The sequence below is a fragment of the Protopterus annectens genome, chromosome 13.part0 (genome assembly GCF_019279795.1).
Source record: "Protopterus annectens isolate FY-2018-M chromosome 13.part0, PAN1.0, whole genome shotgun sequence".
NCBI classification, from domain to species: Eukaryota; Metazoa; Chordata; order Ceratodontiformes; family Protopteridae; genus Protopterus; species Protopterus annectens.
This window is the reverse complement of record NC_056747.1, coordinates 517,237,391-517,255,412: the sequence shown is the minus strand read 5'-3', so window position 1 is coordinate 517,255,412 and position 18,022 is coordinate 517,237,391. Positions and strand designations below refer to the sequence as shown.

General features: G+C 40.9%; 1 protein-coding gene across 1 annotated transcript in view; it reads right to left on the bottom strand.

The window, feature by feature from the left end:
- GTF2IRD1 (GTF2I repeat domain containing 1) overlaps window positions 1–18,022 on the bottom strand; it is a gene marked incomplete in the record, with an annotated part of 795,304 nt that overhangs the window by 289,404 nt on the left and 487,878 nt on the right. The window contains 1 exon segment of the mRNA XM_044054146.1: window positions 8,926–8,984. Within this exon segment, the coding sequence (XP_043910081.1) occupies window positions 8,926–8,984 (59 nt within the window).

Sequence of the window (18,022 nt, the reverse complement as noted above, 5' to 3'; positions counted from 1 at the left end):
CCTTATCTACAGCTTAATCAATGGACATTAATCAAGGCATCCACCCCTATAAAAACAACATAAATTATCTTTATTCTGTATATAATATGATCCATACACTTTACACCTCACATTATATTAACTTTAACTTGGTTCTGTTCAGCCTTCCTTATCTTGTTACAGTGCAACACCTTTATATCTTACAACTAAGATAAATTGCTTGCTTTAATATCTTTAACATATACATCAGTCACGGATAATACTCCTACTTCAAACAATAAAAAACTGCCTTACAGTATAACATGCAATTTATATCACATATTTTTCTTTACCCTACATCATATATTTTTATACAAATATTAATAAGAACTGTTTTATTTACAGTTACTTTTTCATCCCCCCTTAGACATTAATGACAAAGTGGGGTATATGATTTACAGATCACCCACAAGTTTAACACAGTCAACAAATTTCCAGTCTTTCTCAGCCAGGGTATTTGAAAAAGGTTTACACCAAAAGCGCTTATCCCGGTTCATTCCAAGCCAGAGTTTTAATTATTTTAATAAAGTTTTGTTTTAACTTACATCAGCTTTGGTGGCAGACTTGTTCCTTTGCCTATATTTAGTGGGAATGATGCTTTACAACCTTCCATTTATTAGGTAATATCACTGCTGCTGATTTTCTTCTTGATCATCTCCCAACACCAGTCCCTGGGTCAAGTCCAATGTACTCCTAAATTCTTCTAGTCAGCTTCTGTGCTTTTTATTTTGCCTCTTAAGCATTTTCCTTTAGAACAATGGAAACGGTTTCATTGGCAAAGCTTCTTTATGGGCTTTGCCATTCTCAGAAGAATGAAAAGCAGAATCTTCTTTGGCTTTTTGGCTCATTTCTTGTTGGGTAATTTTTTTTTATTTGTAGGTCTGCATCAAAAATGAGTTTGATCCTCCATGAAAAAAATATTCTGAGGACAGCTAGTATAGCAGCTTAAATCTCACACCTGCATCTCAACATTCCCTGATTCCTGGGATAAACTTACTTCTACTCTGCGGTATGCAGAGAATAATCATGTTCCACAAATACTCTGCCTTCCCCAATTTTTAATACTTTTTTCTTCTTCCACAGTTTTGTCAGAAGTAACTCTTTTGGCTGCTGTGATTACATCTTTACTGTTATAGATCGTGACTACACACTAATGATCAGATTTGCAGCATACACCTGATGTGCCTTCTCAATTAACAAATCCTGCTGTGGAACACCAGTCCAGTTGCTTATTTGCACTTTCAAATGTTAATGCAATCTGTTTCTTCCAGTTTCTCAGCCACAGTTGGAAGTCTCAGGTTTTCTCTGCATGTTCTGTCTTCTAAGTCTGCTATTTTAAAAACAGATCTTCATGAGAAGCGTACTCAGCTAGTCTTCTCTTCATTTCAGATTCTGAGTTTTGCAGCTTTATCAGCTATTTGACTTGATATATGCCTTCAGTGTTTCATTTATATTAAAAACATCTGAGCACATTGGATATATTTTTACCTCTAAACTACTAGAAGCTATATCCTGTACCAAAGCTGAAACTTGAACTACGTTTTGGCAAAGTTTTCTCTTCTTTTATTCTGGTTGATTTTTCTCTCGTTTTCTCCACATTTCTTCTTTATTGGTGTCCAAGCAGTGTAATTATTAGCCAGTAACCAAATTTTACTGATCAGAAGACATCCAGTACCGAGCAACATAAAATAGCTAATTCAATCCAAGAACTGGCTTCAACCAGTTTTGTAGTCAGCAGTATCAGTCAACAGACTAACAAGAAAAAAGTACTAAAACTGTGAGCTAAAAGGAGATGCTATTTTTATTATATTTAACTAATTACTTTTAGCTGTACAGCTCCATCTATATTTGGCTCTTTAGTATGTTTTCCTTTCTCACTTGCTCTTTCTCTCACTCTCTCAGAGCTAATGGTTCTTTGAAATGTAAAGGATGGATAGTGACTGGGAGATGGAAAAATAATCTTTTTCAATTTTCAGTCTAGAATTTAGTGGAAAGAACTTAAAAGTAAAGCTTCTCTTGTAAAAAGAGTTTTGCCACTTACATCTGTTTTGATGTGGGTGTACATGAGGGAGAAACAGGCTGCACAGAGGGCTGAATTAAAAAAAAACAATAGGTCGACATTTTAATGAACAAATATTCAAGTTTTGAATTTTAGAGAAGACAGAAAACAGTTTGCAGTCATTCATGCTGGACAGTGATGACAGCAGAGAAAGTACAGTTGTGTACACTTACCATAAATGTAGATGTTCGAGTGTATTCACTGTTGCAGTCATCACATTTGGGTTATCTGCTTACAGTAGCCCTCAGTCGGCTTGATTAACAAAGTCTTGGGTCCTGCATCGGTTGCGGTCTCATCTTCCATGACGCCAGGTAGTTAGGGGTAGAAAAGCATGCAGCCAACACCATTACATCAGTTTTTCATGCCCCAGATGTCAGGTGCCCCCATAATGGGAAGCAATTATATATATAAGGTTACACCTCCAACAAAAAAGCAAATACACCAAAAAGCTTTAAACATAGTAAGCAAGAATAGAGGTATAGCCAATAGAAGTCAGGGGGCTGGAGGGAGGGTAACTAGGACTACAACAGTGAATAAACACGAAAATCTACATTTATGGTAAGTGTACACAACTGTACTATGTTCTTCATGTTTCACTGTTGCAGTTATCGCATTTGGGTAGATTCCCAAAGCTGAGGATGGCAGGAGGAAATCAGATAGCATTAGGACCAGCTATAAGGCCCTGCAAGACTGCAGTGGCAAAGCCAGCTCTGGATTTAGAGAAAATTGACAAATGGTAATGCTTGGTGAAGGTATGTACAGAACTCCAGGTAGCAGCTTCTAGGATGTCCCTGGTAGGGACACCACTGAGAAAGGCTGTAGAGGTAGATGCAGCCCTGGTTGAATGTGGTCTAATCCCCTGTGGGGTAGGTTTTCCATGGTGCTTATAGCAGAAATGAATGCAATGGCAAATGGCCTATCCATTTAGAAATGGTTTGCTTTGAAATGGCCTTCCCCTCTGCTCCTGCAGCAAATGCAACCAGCAGTTGTTCAGGTTTCCGGAGAGGTTTATTCCTGTCCAAATAAAATCTAAGTTGTCTGTGCACATCTAAGGAGTGCAGTATTCGCTCCCCTTTGTTCTGTGGATTATAAAATAAGGTTGGCAAATGAATGGACTGATTAAGGGCCACACTGGATACCACCTTGGGCATGAAGGAGGGATTGGTCCTGAGGGACACCCTGTCCACATGAAAAATGATGAAAGGCTCCACTGCCATGAGGGCTTGTAATTCAGACACCCTTCTTGCTGAAGTGATGGCTAAAAAGGAAGGCTGTTTTCCAAGAAAGGAATTTCCACTCTGCATTTGCAGCTGGCTCAAAAGGAGGTAGAGTGAGTTTTTCCAATACAAAGTTAAGGTCCCAGGCTAGAGTAGGGGATCTCCTAGGAGGTCTTAAATTTTTGGCCCCTCTGAGGAACTGCTTCAGCAGTGGATGAGAAAAGAGGGGTGGTTCTGTGTTGTAATGAGCTGAAATTGCTGAGGCATTAATTTTGATGGAGGAAAAGGACAGGCCCTTGTGCAGCATCTCAGTTAAGTATTGAAGAATCTGAGGTAAATTGGACATTGCTATGCCCAACCCCTGAGCTTGGTTCCAGGAACAGAATCTTTTCCATTTTTCAGCATAGGATTTTCTAGTACTAGGCCTCCCTGCCTCCAGAATGACATAGTACTGTTGTGTACACTTACCATAAATGTAGATGTTCGAGTGTATTCACTGTTGCAGTCATCACATTTGGGTTATCTGCATGCAGTAGCCCTGAGTCAGCCTGATTAACAAAGTCTTGGGTCCTGCATCGGTTGCTGTCCCATCTTCCATGACGTCAGGTAGTCAGGGGTATAAAGCATGCAGCTGACGCATTACATCAGTTTTTCTTGCCCCAGATGTCAGTGCCCCCATAATAGGAAGCAATTTATATATATATATATATATATATATATATATATATATATATATATATATATATAAAGTTACACAAGTCCAACAAAAAAGCAAATACACCAAAAAGCTTTAAACATAGTAAGCAAGAATAGAGGTACAGCCAATAGAAGTCAGGGGGCTGGAGGGAGGGTAACTAGGACTGCAACAGTGAATACACTCGAACATCTACATTTATGTTAAGTGTACACAACTGTGCTATGTTCTTCATGTTTTACTGTTGCAGTCATCACTTTTGGGTAGATTCCCAAAGCTACGGATGGGAGGAGTAATTTAAATAGAATCTTTTCCATTTTTCAGCATAGGATTTTCTAGTACTAGGCCTCTTTGCCTCCAGAATGACATCCAACACTTGCTTACTGAGGGGAGGTAATGGAGAGATCAGGTAATTAGCCAGGCTGCCAGGTTCAGGGTTTGAAGCTGTGGGTGTAGAATCTGGCCCTCCTACTGTGACAGCAGGACAGGGGTCTGAGGCAAATGCCATGGTGCCAGCAGTGACACACTGCGCAAAAGGGGGTACCAGTGTTGGCGTGGCCAGTCTGGTGCAATGAGTATCATCCTTGATTTGTCCTGTTTGATTTTTAGTAGTACCTTGAAGAGGAGAGGCACAGGGGGAAAGGCATAAACTGATAGGTTTTTACAGGTGAAGGACAGGGCATCAACTTTCCAAGCTTGTTTGTGGGGAGTCCTTGTGCTGAATTTTTTCAATTGGTAGTTCTGGGGGGAAGCAAACAAGTCTATATCTGGGCTCCCCCATTTGTTTCTCAACATGTTGAATATCTTTGTTCCCAGTTTCCACTCGTGTGGGTCCATGAGATTTCTGCTTAGGTCATCTGCCAGAGAGTTTAGCTTTCCTGGCAGGAATTGAGCCTGTAGGTGCACTTGGTAGCTTAAGGCTGTGCTCCACAGAGCCATGGCTAGTCTGCAAAGACGGTATTCGTGGGTACCCCCCCTGCTTGTTTATGTACCACATAAGAGTGGTGTTGTCTGTCTTTACCATTAATTGTCCTGGAAGGATGTGGTCCTTGAAGGCTGTCAGAGCATTCTGTACAGCTAACATTTCTTTCTGATTGATGTGCAGGTGCATTTGACTTGGGTTCCATTTGCCCTGCATGCACTTCCCTGCCAAGTGAGCCCCCCATGCATAGTCTGATGCATCTGTTGTTAGGGTCTGGGCAGCAGGGGGTAGAGTGAATGGCAGTCCCTTGTTTTGGTGACAGGCGTCTGCCCACCAAAGGAACTCGATCTGTAGACAAGGAATGATAGGAATTATTGCTTCTAGATCTTGAGAATGTTGGCACCATCGGCTTTTTAGATACCATTGTAGTTTCTTCATATGCAGTCTTGCATATGGAATTAGTAGAATGCAGGAGGCCATGAACCCCAGGGCTTGCAGTATTTTCCTTGCAGATAGCTGGGTATTTGTGGCCAGTAGTTTGAAGCAGGCTGTCAAATGAACTTGTTTTTCTGGCATGAGAAAAGCCATCTGGGAAGTTGTGTTCAAGCTTGCTCCCAGGAATACAATTTGCTAGCAGGGTACAAGATGTGATTTCTTTTTGTTTATGGTGTACCCCAGAGAAGTTAGCGATTTCTGTACAAATGCCAGATGATTTAATAGTATGTTCTGGCTTTCTGCCTGAATTAGGCAATCGTCCAGGTATGGATATATCTGGATATTTATTTGCCTGTAAAATTCAATGACTGGAGCTAGGCACTTTGTGAATACCCTGAGCGCAGTTGAAAAGCAAAGGGCAAGAACTGATAGTGCATGTGGCCTGCTTTGAAGTGTAGCTATCTTCTGCTGGATTCCATTATTGAGATGTACAGGTAGGCTTCCTTTAAATCCAGTGTTACCAACCAGGCATCCTTGCATAGCACAGGAAACAGATGGTGAAGAGTTAGCATCTTTAATTTTGGAATCACCAAAAATGTGCTTAGGATAGAGAGGTCCAGTATAGGACACCAGTAGTTGTCTTTTCTGGGCATCAGGAAAAGTCTTGAGTAGAAACCTTGTCCTCTTTCCTCTTCTGGTACAGGTTGAATAGTCCTGATGCTTAAGAGAGCGAGAATTTGCTTTTGAGCCTCTGCCCACTGATTTGGGGGTAGGTCTGGCCAACCGTTTGGGGTTGGTAAAGAGTGAAAGTGGAATCTGTATCCTTGGGAAACTATATTTAAAACCCATTTGTCTTGGGTAATGAGTTCCCAATTTTTTGCCTGCCGGGTAATCTTTCCCCCTAAGGGAACCGTCAGTTGTGCAGGGCTTGGAAGATTTAAAGTTAACCCATTGAGACAGTTTACCATATGGGGGAGTCTTACCACTCCCTGCTTTGGAAGTAGGAGCACCCCACTGCTTAGTCCTGTGAGTACCTTGGGACTGAAGCCTGGGTGTTCTGCTGGTTCTGCGTTTGGACTGAGAAGGCCTGGAAGAGGCAGGAAAGGACCATTTTTTAGAGGGCCAATGCCTACTAAATTTGGGAAGCTGTACTTGCAGGAAATCTTTAACAGTTTGCATAGATTTAGCTTTTTCCTCCATCTTTTTAAGTACTACTTCTGCTTTGTTGCCAAATAGGTGGTCTTGGTTTAAGGGAATATCCGGCAATTTAGCTTTAACATGATCTGGCAAAGATTGCTCCTTAAGCCAAGCATGCCTTCTAAGTACAGACCCAGTGACAGCAGCCCTGCAAGATGCCTCTAGTGAATCAAAACCACATTGCAAAGTATGTTTTCCAGCTTGCTCAGAAGAATGCCTTAAATCCTGTAAATCTTCATTTTCAGCACAATCAGGAATCAACATCATTTTCTGTTTAAGCAATTCAATAACATGCTGCTGATACTTTAACATATGAAACTGGTAGTTTAAGGCCCTAATGGCTAAGGTTGCAGAAGTGTATACCTTTTTACCCTATCTATCCAGCACCCTGGAATCTCTATCAGAGGGGGTAGGATTTTTGGCAGTAGTAGCATTAATGCCCTTGGGTCCCTATGAAATGGTCTCAGGATCCGCAGTAGGATTTTTAAAAAGGAACTTGTGAGAGACAGGAACCCTTAATATCTATCAAGTTGTCTGGGAGTAGGAGGTAAAGATTCAATGACCAAGCTAGATTCTGAAAAGGCATCAACAATGTCCAGTACAATGTGGGATAGCTAAAAGCCTGTGTTGGGGCAGGAGTAAGAAATCCCTAAGCCTCTTTTTAGAGTCAGAGTAATCCTGGCTTTCCCAGCAAAAATGCTCCATAAGAGTATGCAAGGTTTCACCAAAAGAGAAATCCTCTGGAGGGGAAGCAGAGGGAATAGAGTCCTCTGCATCAGAATCCTCATAGATAGATAAGGGTAAATCCTGGTCATCAGAGGAAACAAAAACTTCAAAATCCTGATCAGAAGAATCATAAGCAAACTCAGTCCTAGGTCTCTTACAGGGGGAAGGTTGGCTTCCCTGATTAAAGCAATAAGGTCTTTTCAGCCATTCTTAACATTTGTTTGTTTAGGTATAGAGGCCTGACCATGCAGTCTGGGCACTGGTTTTCTAGGCATGGATTGAGTTTTAAGCCTTGAAGAAGAATATGGCGTTGGTTTAATATGCAAGTCAGTAGGCCTGAATACACCCTGAGAAGCCAGTGCTTGCACAGCGGCTCCGGACCCATCCAAGGTAGACACATCCGCAGGTTCCACAGTTGAAGCATCTTGTGGCATACCAGAATCTGAATGGGTGTCAGTAGAGGCCTGCGAATCTGAAGCAGCAGGTATCAGGGGCTGCGAAAGCACCGAGTACCGGCGAACTGGTGACTAGCTTAGGAGAAGCGTCGTCGGCAGCTTTGGACCTATGCGGTCTGTCTCTGTCTTTATCTTTGCGTTTTTTTGGAATGTCGGCAGTCGGGTGGCTTACTGAAGCCATATCTGGATAATTTAACTGAGTACCAAAATATTTAGAAGTGTAAATAAACCGACGGTGAACAGTTCGTTGTTTAAATAAGGCACAAAACCGACCGTGAGGTACATCGTGTTCAGGGCCTAGGCAAGAAATGCAGTATGAATGAAAATCTTTACGAGGTATTTGCTTTCCACAAGAAATACAGTTATTGACTTTTACTGACATCAGTTTAGAGCACGGTTCTGAAACTCGAAAACAAAAATTTCAGGAGTCGCTGACCGGCACTTGCGAACTGCTTCTGCGTCGGGCACCGCACGGCAAGAAAGACTGATGTAATGGCATCAGCTAAATGTTTTATAACCCCGACTACCTGGTGTCATGGAAGATGAGACAGCAGCCAACGCAGGACCCAAGACTTTGTTAATCAGGCTGACTGAGGGCTACTTCAAGCAGATAACCCAAATGTGATGACTGCAACAGTGAAACATGAAGAACATCATGCCCTGCATTTGCTAAAAACAAAAATGGTTATTAAGATCACAGTTTATGTTTAACTGCACCACACTCTGTTGAACACAGACTGTGCATCCACTTGTCTCAGCCGCATAAGCTTAATGTGGCAGGTTTAAACACAATAGTGTCCCAGGATATCATGTACATTCTCCAGTGCCATCATTGGATGAAAATGGGGAAAAGTTTATCTCACTAATTAAAATCAGTTCGATGAATACAGGGTAGACTGTAACCACTGATATTATGATATGGAAAAACCAAAAGCAAGGTATGCTACAATAACTGCTTTGGTCTGAAGAACATGAAAGGTAAGGTCAGAATGTGTCAGTTAAGTTTCTGTACAATACAGATCCTAGTTATTAACAACATACTCTTGCGAGTTACTAGGTAAGGTTTAAGATTACTGGTATAATGCTTTGGTACATACGCATAGTCAATACTATCAGCTGAAGAGCAAATAAAGACTTCTCAGATAAGAAAACAAAAAGGTCTATGTAACTTCTATCCAGGCTTGTGACACTAATCACTATACCTCCAGGTCCAACATTCTCAGGGACAGATTCTTTTGGTCCTTCTGTTAGCAGTTCTGGCCTGAAAAATACAACAAAACACTAGTATTCCTGCCATGATCCATTGCTATGAATACACACAACATGTTTTAATCACATAAACTGTAGTAGTGTATCTTTCAAATGTTCACACACAAGTGTACGATGCTAGGACAATAATGCAAGGTATAAAACTAATACAAATAATTTCATGCCTGTGCTGCAGTTTGGTACATAAATGTAAACGAATAAGAGAGCAAATGCATAAACTGCACATTTTCTTAAAATGCTAAGGAAACATGCACTTAAAAGGGAAACATATAAATAAATAAATAAAAACTAATACTCAACCAGCGGTGTTAAGATATAAAGAAAATAAACAGACTTGGGGCACAAAAACCTGAAAGTGTGGGGTGAGAGGAATTTGGTGTACCTTGGAAACAATGTGGTTTTTTGAGACTGGACATAGTCAAATGACAGATACAGCTGGTGGAATATATAGCACCGTGAAATGTAGTATAATTAGAAATGTGACCTGCAAAATTAACAAACATGACTATCAGTTAAAAATACAGACAGAAATGAACACTGGTAATTCAGAAGAAATATTTATTTGTTAACAAAGCATGTGGAATGGTCCCATGGAACCTACTGTATTCAGCAACCAAATAATCATAAAGGAAGCAGATACATGAAAGTATACCCCAAGCTCCAGTGCTTCTATAGTACAGATGTAGCAGGGGTGGAAGGGCAAATCTGCCTGAAAAAATATTTAACAATTTTCAATTTTTACTATTTTGCCAGTAATGTCTATATTAGTGTTTGGACTTTTGAGTGTCATATTTCTTTTCTTTTGTGAAACAGGTAAGTGAGCCATGATCTGGGTCAGTTAGACAACTACAATGAATAAAACAGACATCAGACTACAAACATTGTTACAAGTATAACAGCACAACAAGCAGCAGAAAGCAAGCATCATTAACAGACATCAGAATACGAACACTGTTAAAGGATCAGTTAGCAACATGGGTACTGGAGAAGTCATTTGGGAAGAAAGGGACCGAGTGACTGACTTCCACATTCTAAAGGACTGAAGGGCTACTCAACCTGCTGCACTGATGGCTGCTAGTGGACTACACACCAGGTACATGCTAATTTGCTTTGTGTTTAAGTAGGGTTGATATATGTGCAGAAACAGACACACTTTGAATAGCTCCAAAGATACAATCACTATCTGGCACTACAGAGGACTACTATTATGAGCTACTTCTATGTCCAGGGTGGTTTCTCCCAGACTATATTTACCTACTATGAGACTCACAGCAAGTGTTCTGGGACAGCAGTCTGGCATCAACCCTGAAAAGGGATGTTTGCATCCAGTAGACTTTGATTCAGGAGAGAATAATGGACTTTCTTTATATGAGGCTTGGCATTTTAACATTAAAAAGGATGGACATGAATTCTAGAGCACTGGGAAATACTCTGATGGAGCTGACTGGAAGTTAGCACACTGGAAGAAATGCAGCATATTATCTCACGATATAAAAACCTTCTGCAAAACTTAATTTAGGATGATTCTCCCCAATTTTTTTCTTTTATCTGGAGTCTTTCTAAATCTAACTTATCTATGTCTCAAGACAATCCCAGGGTGCTGAAAAGAGATAAGAGTCTGGATATTACAGGGATGCAAGCTCTGAATTAAGTGTATTTGTATACAGCAGCTAAGTGCATTTAAATCTAAACACTGGGCTCAGAGACAGGCAAACACTGCAGGTATGCATACTCAATGTTAAGCAAAAAGGCCGATATGGTCCATTTTTCTTCTTAATATCACATTTCTTTCTTAGTATCCTTACTCAGTTTAGCTTTTTTCATCCTACACTTCTCTTCTTATTAAAAAATCCAAACTATGTCATTCTTTAAGCATGTTACAACTGAACCAATTCCTTTAACAATTTCTGTGACAAACTTGCATTTTTAGACAGCTGGTTGTTTTGTTACATTTTTCAACTGGCAAAGTTGTTTTAAGTCATAGTGAATAACTAAAATTCAATGAATGCTTTATATATCCGGATTGTATTTCACTTTCTTTCTTCTATATGCCAATGAATATCAAACCATTTTTCCTATTTTGTTCGGTAAGTCAGGTGTTTCTGTAATGGTAGCTGATAGATATACTGCCACTGTGTGTGTTTACTTCTCTTTATTATTTTCTTTTATGTTGGTTCCAAACAGAACAGCCGCATTCAAGCACAGTTCTAACTATCACATTAACAAGTCTCCATTTAAAATACATTTTCTAGACTTTACTCATTTCAGAATGTAATATGACAATCTGGAGGCCTGTTTACTGTCTATATGCAGGTCATATCCAAGACGGTTACCCACTTTCACATTGACGTCTTGTTAATGATAAAGCCTCTGTGATAGCTTTGACACCCAATATGCGTTTTTTTATTTATTTCAGTTATTGGTATTCTATTACAATGAAAACAATTATCAACTGACAGAATGCTTTTTGATGCTCCTCCTAGCTAATGCTTTTCATTATACACAATTTTTTTTTCAGCAGCATATTTTCATATTTTATAAATGAAATTCTCTGTATCACCATCAAATACAAAGTACAGTTTGCAAATAACTGTGGCACCAGCAAAATCCCTCTCTGAGTCTCTCACTGGCATATTTTCAGTGGTAATTGTTATTTAATATTACTTTAGGGGAAAAGCTCACTCAAACTCTTCTACAGACTACTGTGAAGAAAAGTTTAATTTGCTTTTCTTATATTGCTTTCTTATAATTTGCATTGCTTCACTTCGTTCTTGTTTGTACACTGTGGTGTACCTTCATTAGACTGTGTTTTGATTGTATTCTGCTTTCAATTGCATATTTTAACTAGGAAAGAGATCACAGCTGCATCTCTTGTGAGTCATACAGAGATTAAATGTTCCCACCCTCCTACCCTGTTGCTGTTGTGTTTTTAAGTTTAACTGTCACTCTAGCTGTCTGTTTCTTACATTAATCTGACCACATATTTCCTTCCCTCTTCTCTTTCATTGGCTATTGTCAGTAAGAACAAAATTATGATTCTGTGAAGCCACTCCCTTTCAGCTATTTAAATTTATTTACCATCCTACTATATTCCATACAGTCAGAATACTTCGTGCCCACCACCATCCAATATATCTTGCTCTTTTAAAATGACTGGTTCTCCCCCCTAAGATTGCTAAAGCTCGAGTTACTCCCTCTTTCATATACACGGCAACTTTTAGGATATTAACCCATTTTTTATATTACTTTTAATAACTGCAACATCTTCTCCAAGACCACCAATTACTGAAGCACCCACCTTCTGCCTCTCAGTAGTCATCTTGGGATTAGTGCTTCTGGTGAGAGCAAGAGAATAGTGACATTTCCTGGAGACTGCTGATCAATAGAAAGCCTGATAACTACTTCATAGGTGACAGCTTGGAATTTGTTCTTACATTTTGCTCCTGGTGAGAGAAGGCACAGAGGGCATTGATTCTTGACGGTCTCTAACTGGGCAGTAAGCGTCTGTGTAGGCCCTTCTTGATTGGTCTGGTTGCTATTCAAGACATCTACAAGAAACAGGCTACAACAAGCCTACAGACCCCTGTACCATCTGGGAAGACTCGACCACCAAAGAACCTATGGTCTGCTTCTCATTTTGGGATCAGTACTGCTGTTTTGCTTCTGGTGAAAGAAGAAGCAGAGAGGTATTGTATTACAGCAGTGTGTTATTGTGATGAGACCAGCACTAGTAGTAGTCAGGTAGTAACCAATTAGGTGAATACCCACTATTCATCGCTCCTGACATAGCTAATACTTTTTTTTCAGTAAATACTGTTTGATTAGCTGCTATCTAACATAACTTCAGAATATCTCCCTTGAGTTGACATTCTTCCTGCAAAAGCACCCTTGAAATTTCACCAATACCTAGTTGCACACAGGGCATCTAATTTGCAGTGAGAAACACTGCCTACAGAGCTGCAAAACAGGTATTCCTGACATTACTGTATATTCTCACCATAACCATCTAATCAATAAAAAGGGCATGTTGCCATGGATATGAACTTTCACACTATCTCCATTACCAGTTTGGTGGATATGGGCACCCTTAGGCTATGTAGAAATGTCCTTATGTTTACTGATAATCAGTCAATTTTCAAACAAACTGATAAAGTATGTGAGAGATATACTTACACAATATCACTGGAAGCAAATCTCTCACATACCAGCACTCCTAATGTCAATCAGGTTGTCAACAGTACACATGCTGCACCAACCACACACAGTACAAAGCAGACATATAGACCTACATATACTGAGGCACTTAAATGTAACTTTCATAAATCCTAAAGACCACCTCAATCATAACACAAATGCCCTCAGCAACCTTGAATGCACTATATCAAAACACATACAGCAACATCTCATTGAGCCTCTAACTCCTAAGCCCATAAAGCAAACTACCACACAGGCCAATATTCTGGATATTGGAGACTCCATTGTGAGACATACTGATGTCCCTTTTACTAGGCTGAGTAACTATTAAGTTATGGTCAGTTGCTTATCAGGGGCCAGGATCCACCATATTAAACATGCACTCAGGTCAGCAGCATGACTCAGTCATAGTCTATGTGGATGTAAATGACCTGAGACATACCCCCCCTACTCTACATGAAGAGAGACATCATGAAGCTCTTGGAATATGTGTCTCACGCTGGTATGAGCCAAAATTTTACCTTCTCCAAGGATAATGCTACAATACGAACAGAAGATGACTGATTTTAATAATTGGTTTAGTTTCTGGTGTCATTGTAAGAGGGTGTGATATTTGCATAGAAAAAGATGGGCAACAGACCATGCTGCCTTGCCAGGGATGGTCTGCACCTCTCCCCTCTAAGCTTTTGAATATTGAATTTAGCAATAACACTGTCCTTCCCCATAGTGCCTTTTTTAGGCAAAACCAAACTGAATGTACTTCCAACATAGCAAATCAAAACCAAGAAAAACTAAAGGTGTTACTCCTCAATGCTAGGAGTTTAAACAAAAAATTCCCTGCAAGCTCTTTCCCCCTTAGAGGATGCTGACATCTGTTCAGCCACTGAGACATGGTTTAAAGCCACAGAGAGCACACCGGCAGTGCAAGGCTATAATGCCTTCCACACATTTAGGCCAGCTGCTACACAGACACGGACTAAAGGTGGATGTGTCTTAATTTACATTAAAAATAAATATACCTCAAGACTGGTCAAACAGGACAATGCTCTTGAACTTCTCCATGTTCAAATCACCATAGGCAAAATCCCATACCACTTCCTTGCAAGCTATAGATCCCCTCTATGATCCAGGAAACCCATAACATGTACTTAAGCTTATTGGAAACACTCACTATTCAACCCAATATCATATTCAAGGGTGATTTTAATTATCTCATTATTAACTGGGAATCATATACAACACCAAACATGCAGGCACAGAGATTCTTGGATTTTGTAAACACAAATTCCCTGGACCAGACTGTCAATACCAGGGGTGCAAACATACTGGATTTCATCTTCACTACTAGGTGAGAGTGCTGCACCTTCTTCCTTGTCTTCTCTGGTAAGGTCAGACCACAAAATGGTCTCCTTTCAAGTAAAAATAAACCTGGAACTCCAGTTAACCCTGGAAAGTTCAGGAACTACTATAAGGCTAACTTCCTACTGTAAAGTGATAGCCTGGCAAAATGTCAAGCCCCCTAAACCATGAGAACACCACTGTCTATGCAGAACTGTTCAGAAAAAAAACTATACACAATTGTGTGCAGAGCTAATTGTTAATGTAGCCAGCTATACTGACGCAGAAGATATAGCAAACCTACTGGCTGACAAATTCAGCTCTATTTTTACCCCTCCCCCCAGTCCCTCAACCTCTTCTCAGGAAATACCATTGAATATAACTCCCCTAGTATCACTAAGAAACACGTCCACAATGCTCTCTCTATGGCCAACATTATTGCATCAATGGGCCCAGACAATATCTCAGGATGCCTTCTAAATAGCATGAAACAAACAGCAATTCCAGAGGCCTAATAGGTTAACTGTAGCCTCTAAATAGGTTTTGTGCGTTATGAGTTGAGAACAGCAACATCATCCCTCTGCACAATGGTGGGCCATCTACAAACCCTGGAAACTACATACCCATAAGAAGTCTCATATGCAAAGCCATGGAAAGAATTACCATGGAAATGATCAATAATGGCATAAGAAAAGTACAGTTTTGTACCTAACATAAATGTAGATGTTCGAGTGCTAATACAGCTGCAGTAATCACAGATGGGTTCTCTGCCGTCAGGCGGGTCATCGGTCGGCCGAATTCCAAAGTCTAGGTCCGGCATCGGTTGTTGTCGCTTTCTCTCCTGACGTCAGTGAGGCAGGGGTATATAAGACACAGCCGGCGCCATTTTCTTCAGTCTTTCTTGCCCCAGATGTCAGGTGCCCCCAGAAGGAAAGCAATACATAAATTATAATTATATACATGAAATGCAATATAACCAAAAATCAGAAGTTGCAAGCAAATATACCATAGAAGGATAACCCAATCAGGTTGTATGAAGAGGGGTTAGGCCCTAGGCCTTTACCAAGAGGGGAAGGAGGGAGGGAAAACTGTACTGCAGCTGTATTAGCACTCGAACATCTACATTTATGGTAGGTACAAAACTGTACTATGTTCATCGTGCATACAGCTGCAGTAATCACAGATGGGTGGAATCCCAAAGCTATGCACAGGGTGGTAGGCACTAGGTGGAACTGGGATGAGCCAGAATGCCCTGCAACACAGCAGTTTGGAATATAAAGGCAGGTGGTAATGTTTTGTGAAGGTATGCACAGAACTCCAAGTGGCTGCCTCCAAAATATCTTTGGTAGGAACTCCTCTGAGGAAGGCTGTAGAGGTAGCTGTGGCCCTGGTGGAGTGGGATCTGATGCCTGTAGGGACAGATTTTCCATGATAGGAGTAACAAAACCGTATGCAGTGGCCTATCCATTTTGAAATTGTTTGTTTGGTAACTGGCTTCCCTTGAGCTCCTACAGCATAGGACACAAAAAGTTGCTCTGATTTCCTGAAAGGCTTTGTTCTGTCCAAATAATAACGTAGCTGTCTATGGATGTCTAAGGAGTGTAGCAGCCTTTCCCCTTTGTTTTGAGGATTGGGGTAAAAGGTAGGTAAGTGTATGGCTTGATTTAAAGCTACCCTGGATACCACTTTAGGCATAAATGACGGATTGGTTCGAAGAGAAACCCTGTCCTGATGGAAGATGAGAAAGGGCTGCACAGCCATGAGGGCTTGTAGTTCCGAAACCCTACGAGCTGAGGTAATGGCCAGAAGGAAAGCTGTTTTCCAGGACAAATATTGCAAATCTGTTGAGGCAGCTGGTTCAAAGGGAGGCAATGTTAATTTTACTAGAATGTAATTAAGATCCCAGGCTGGAATTGGTTGTTTCCTTGGTGGTCTTATATTCTTAGCCCCTCTGAGGAACTGTCTTAAGAGTGGGTGAGAAAATAAGGGTGGATCTGTGTTGAATTCTGCTGAAATGGCTGAGGCATGGATTTTTATGGAGGAAAATGAAAGTCCACTGTTCAGCAGCTCAGCTGGATACTGTAATACCTGAGGCAAATTCAGTTTTCTAGGGTCCTGGCCTTTTTTCTCATTCCAAGAGCAAAACCGTTTCCATTTTGCGGAGTAAGCCTTTCTAGTAGATGGCCTTCTGGCCTCCAAAATGACATCCTTCACCTCTTTGGGGAGTAGAGTCTGTTGTGGTGTTAAGGAATTTTCCATGCAGCGAGATTGAGTGTTTTCAGCTGACTGTGAAGAGTTTTGTAGCTGTGCTGAGTCAGCAGAAGAGGCATTAGAGGTAGGGACCAGGGAGGAGTATGTGTTAGGCTCCTCAGGAGTGGGTACCAGTGTTGTCTTGGCCAGTCTGGAGCAATCAGTATCATCTTCGGTCTGTCTGCTCTTGCTTTCAAGAGCACCTTGGGCAGAAGAGGCAGAGGTGGGAAAGCGTACACTGTCTATGCTGTCCAACTGAATGAAAGGGCGTCCACTCTCCAGGCCTTTGGATGAAAGGTCCTTGAACAAAACTTTTCCAACTGATGATTCCTGTGGGAGGCGAAGAGATCTATGTCTGGCCTCCTCCATGCCTGGATTATCTTTATAAACACTTGAGGATGCAACTTCCATTCGTGTGGATCTGTCATATTTCTGCTTAGATTGTCTGCCAGCGTGTTTTCCAAACCTGGCAAGTACTGTGCTTGAAGTTCGATTTGCCATTCCAGAGCCAAGTTCCAAAGTGTCATGGCTAGTCTGCACAGGGGGTATGAATGTGTTCCTCCTTGTTTGTTTATGTACCACATTATTGTGGTGTTGTCTGTTCTTATCAGTAATTGTCCTGGATGCAGGAAGTCCTTGAAAGCTGTAATTGCATTTATCACTGCTAGCATTTCTTTTTGATTGATGTGAAGGTGCTTTTCCTTTTGGGACCATTTGCCCTGAATGCACCTGTCTGTCATTTGCGCCCCCCAGGCGTAATCTGAGGCATCTGTTGTGATGACTTGATTTGCTTGAGGCTTGCAGAATGGGAGACCTGTGTTTGTTTGACATGCTTGGGCCCACCATAGAAATTCCTTTTGCAAACATGGAATTATTGGTATTATTGTTTCCAAACTGTGGCTGTGCTGAGACCAAAGGTTTTTTAAGTACCATTGAAGTTTCCTCATATGCAACTTTTCACATGGGATTAAAAGAATGCAAGATGCCATGAATCCCAGAGCCTGCAGGATTTTCCTCGCAGTAAGCCTGGTACAGTTTGCTAGTATTCTGAAGTATTGAGTTAGTTGCCCCTGTTTTTCTGGCGTAAGATAGGCCATCTGGGTGTTTGTGTCCAAGTTGGCACCCAGGAAAGTTATTTTCTGAGATGGTGTTAGCCTGGATTTCTCTTTGTTGATTGTGTATCCCAGAGACTGCAGTAACCGTGTTACATAAGCCAGATGTTCCAAAAGTATGTGCTTGCTGTCCGCT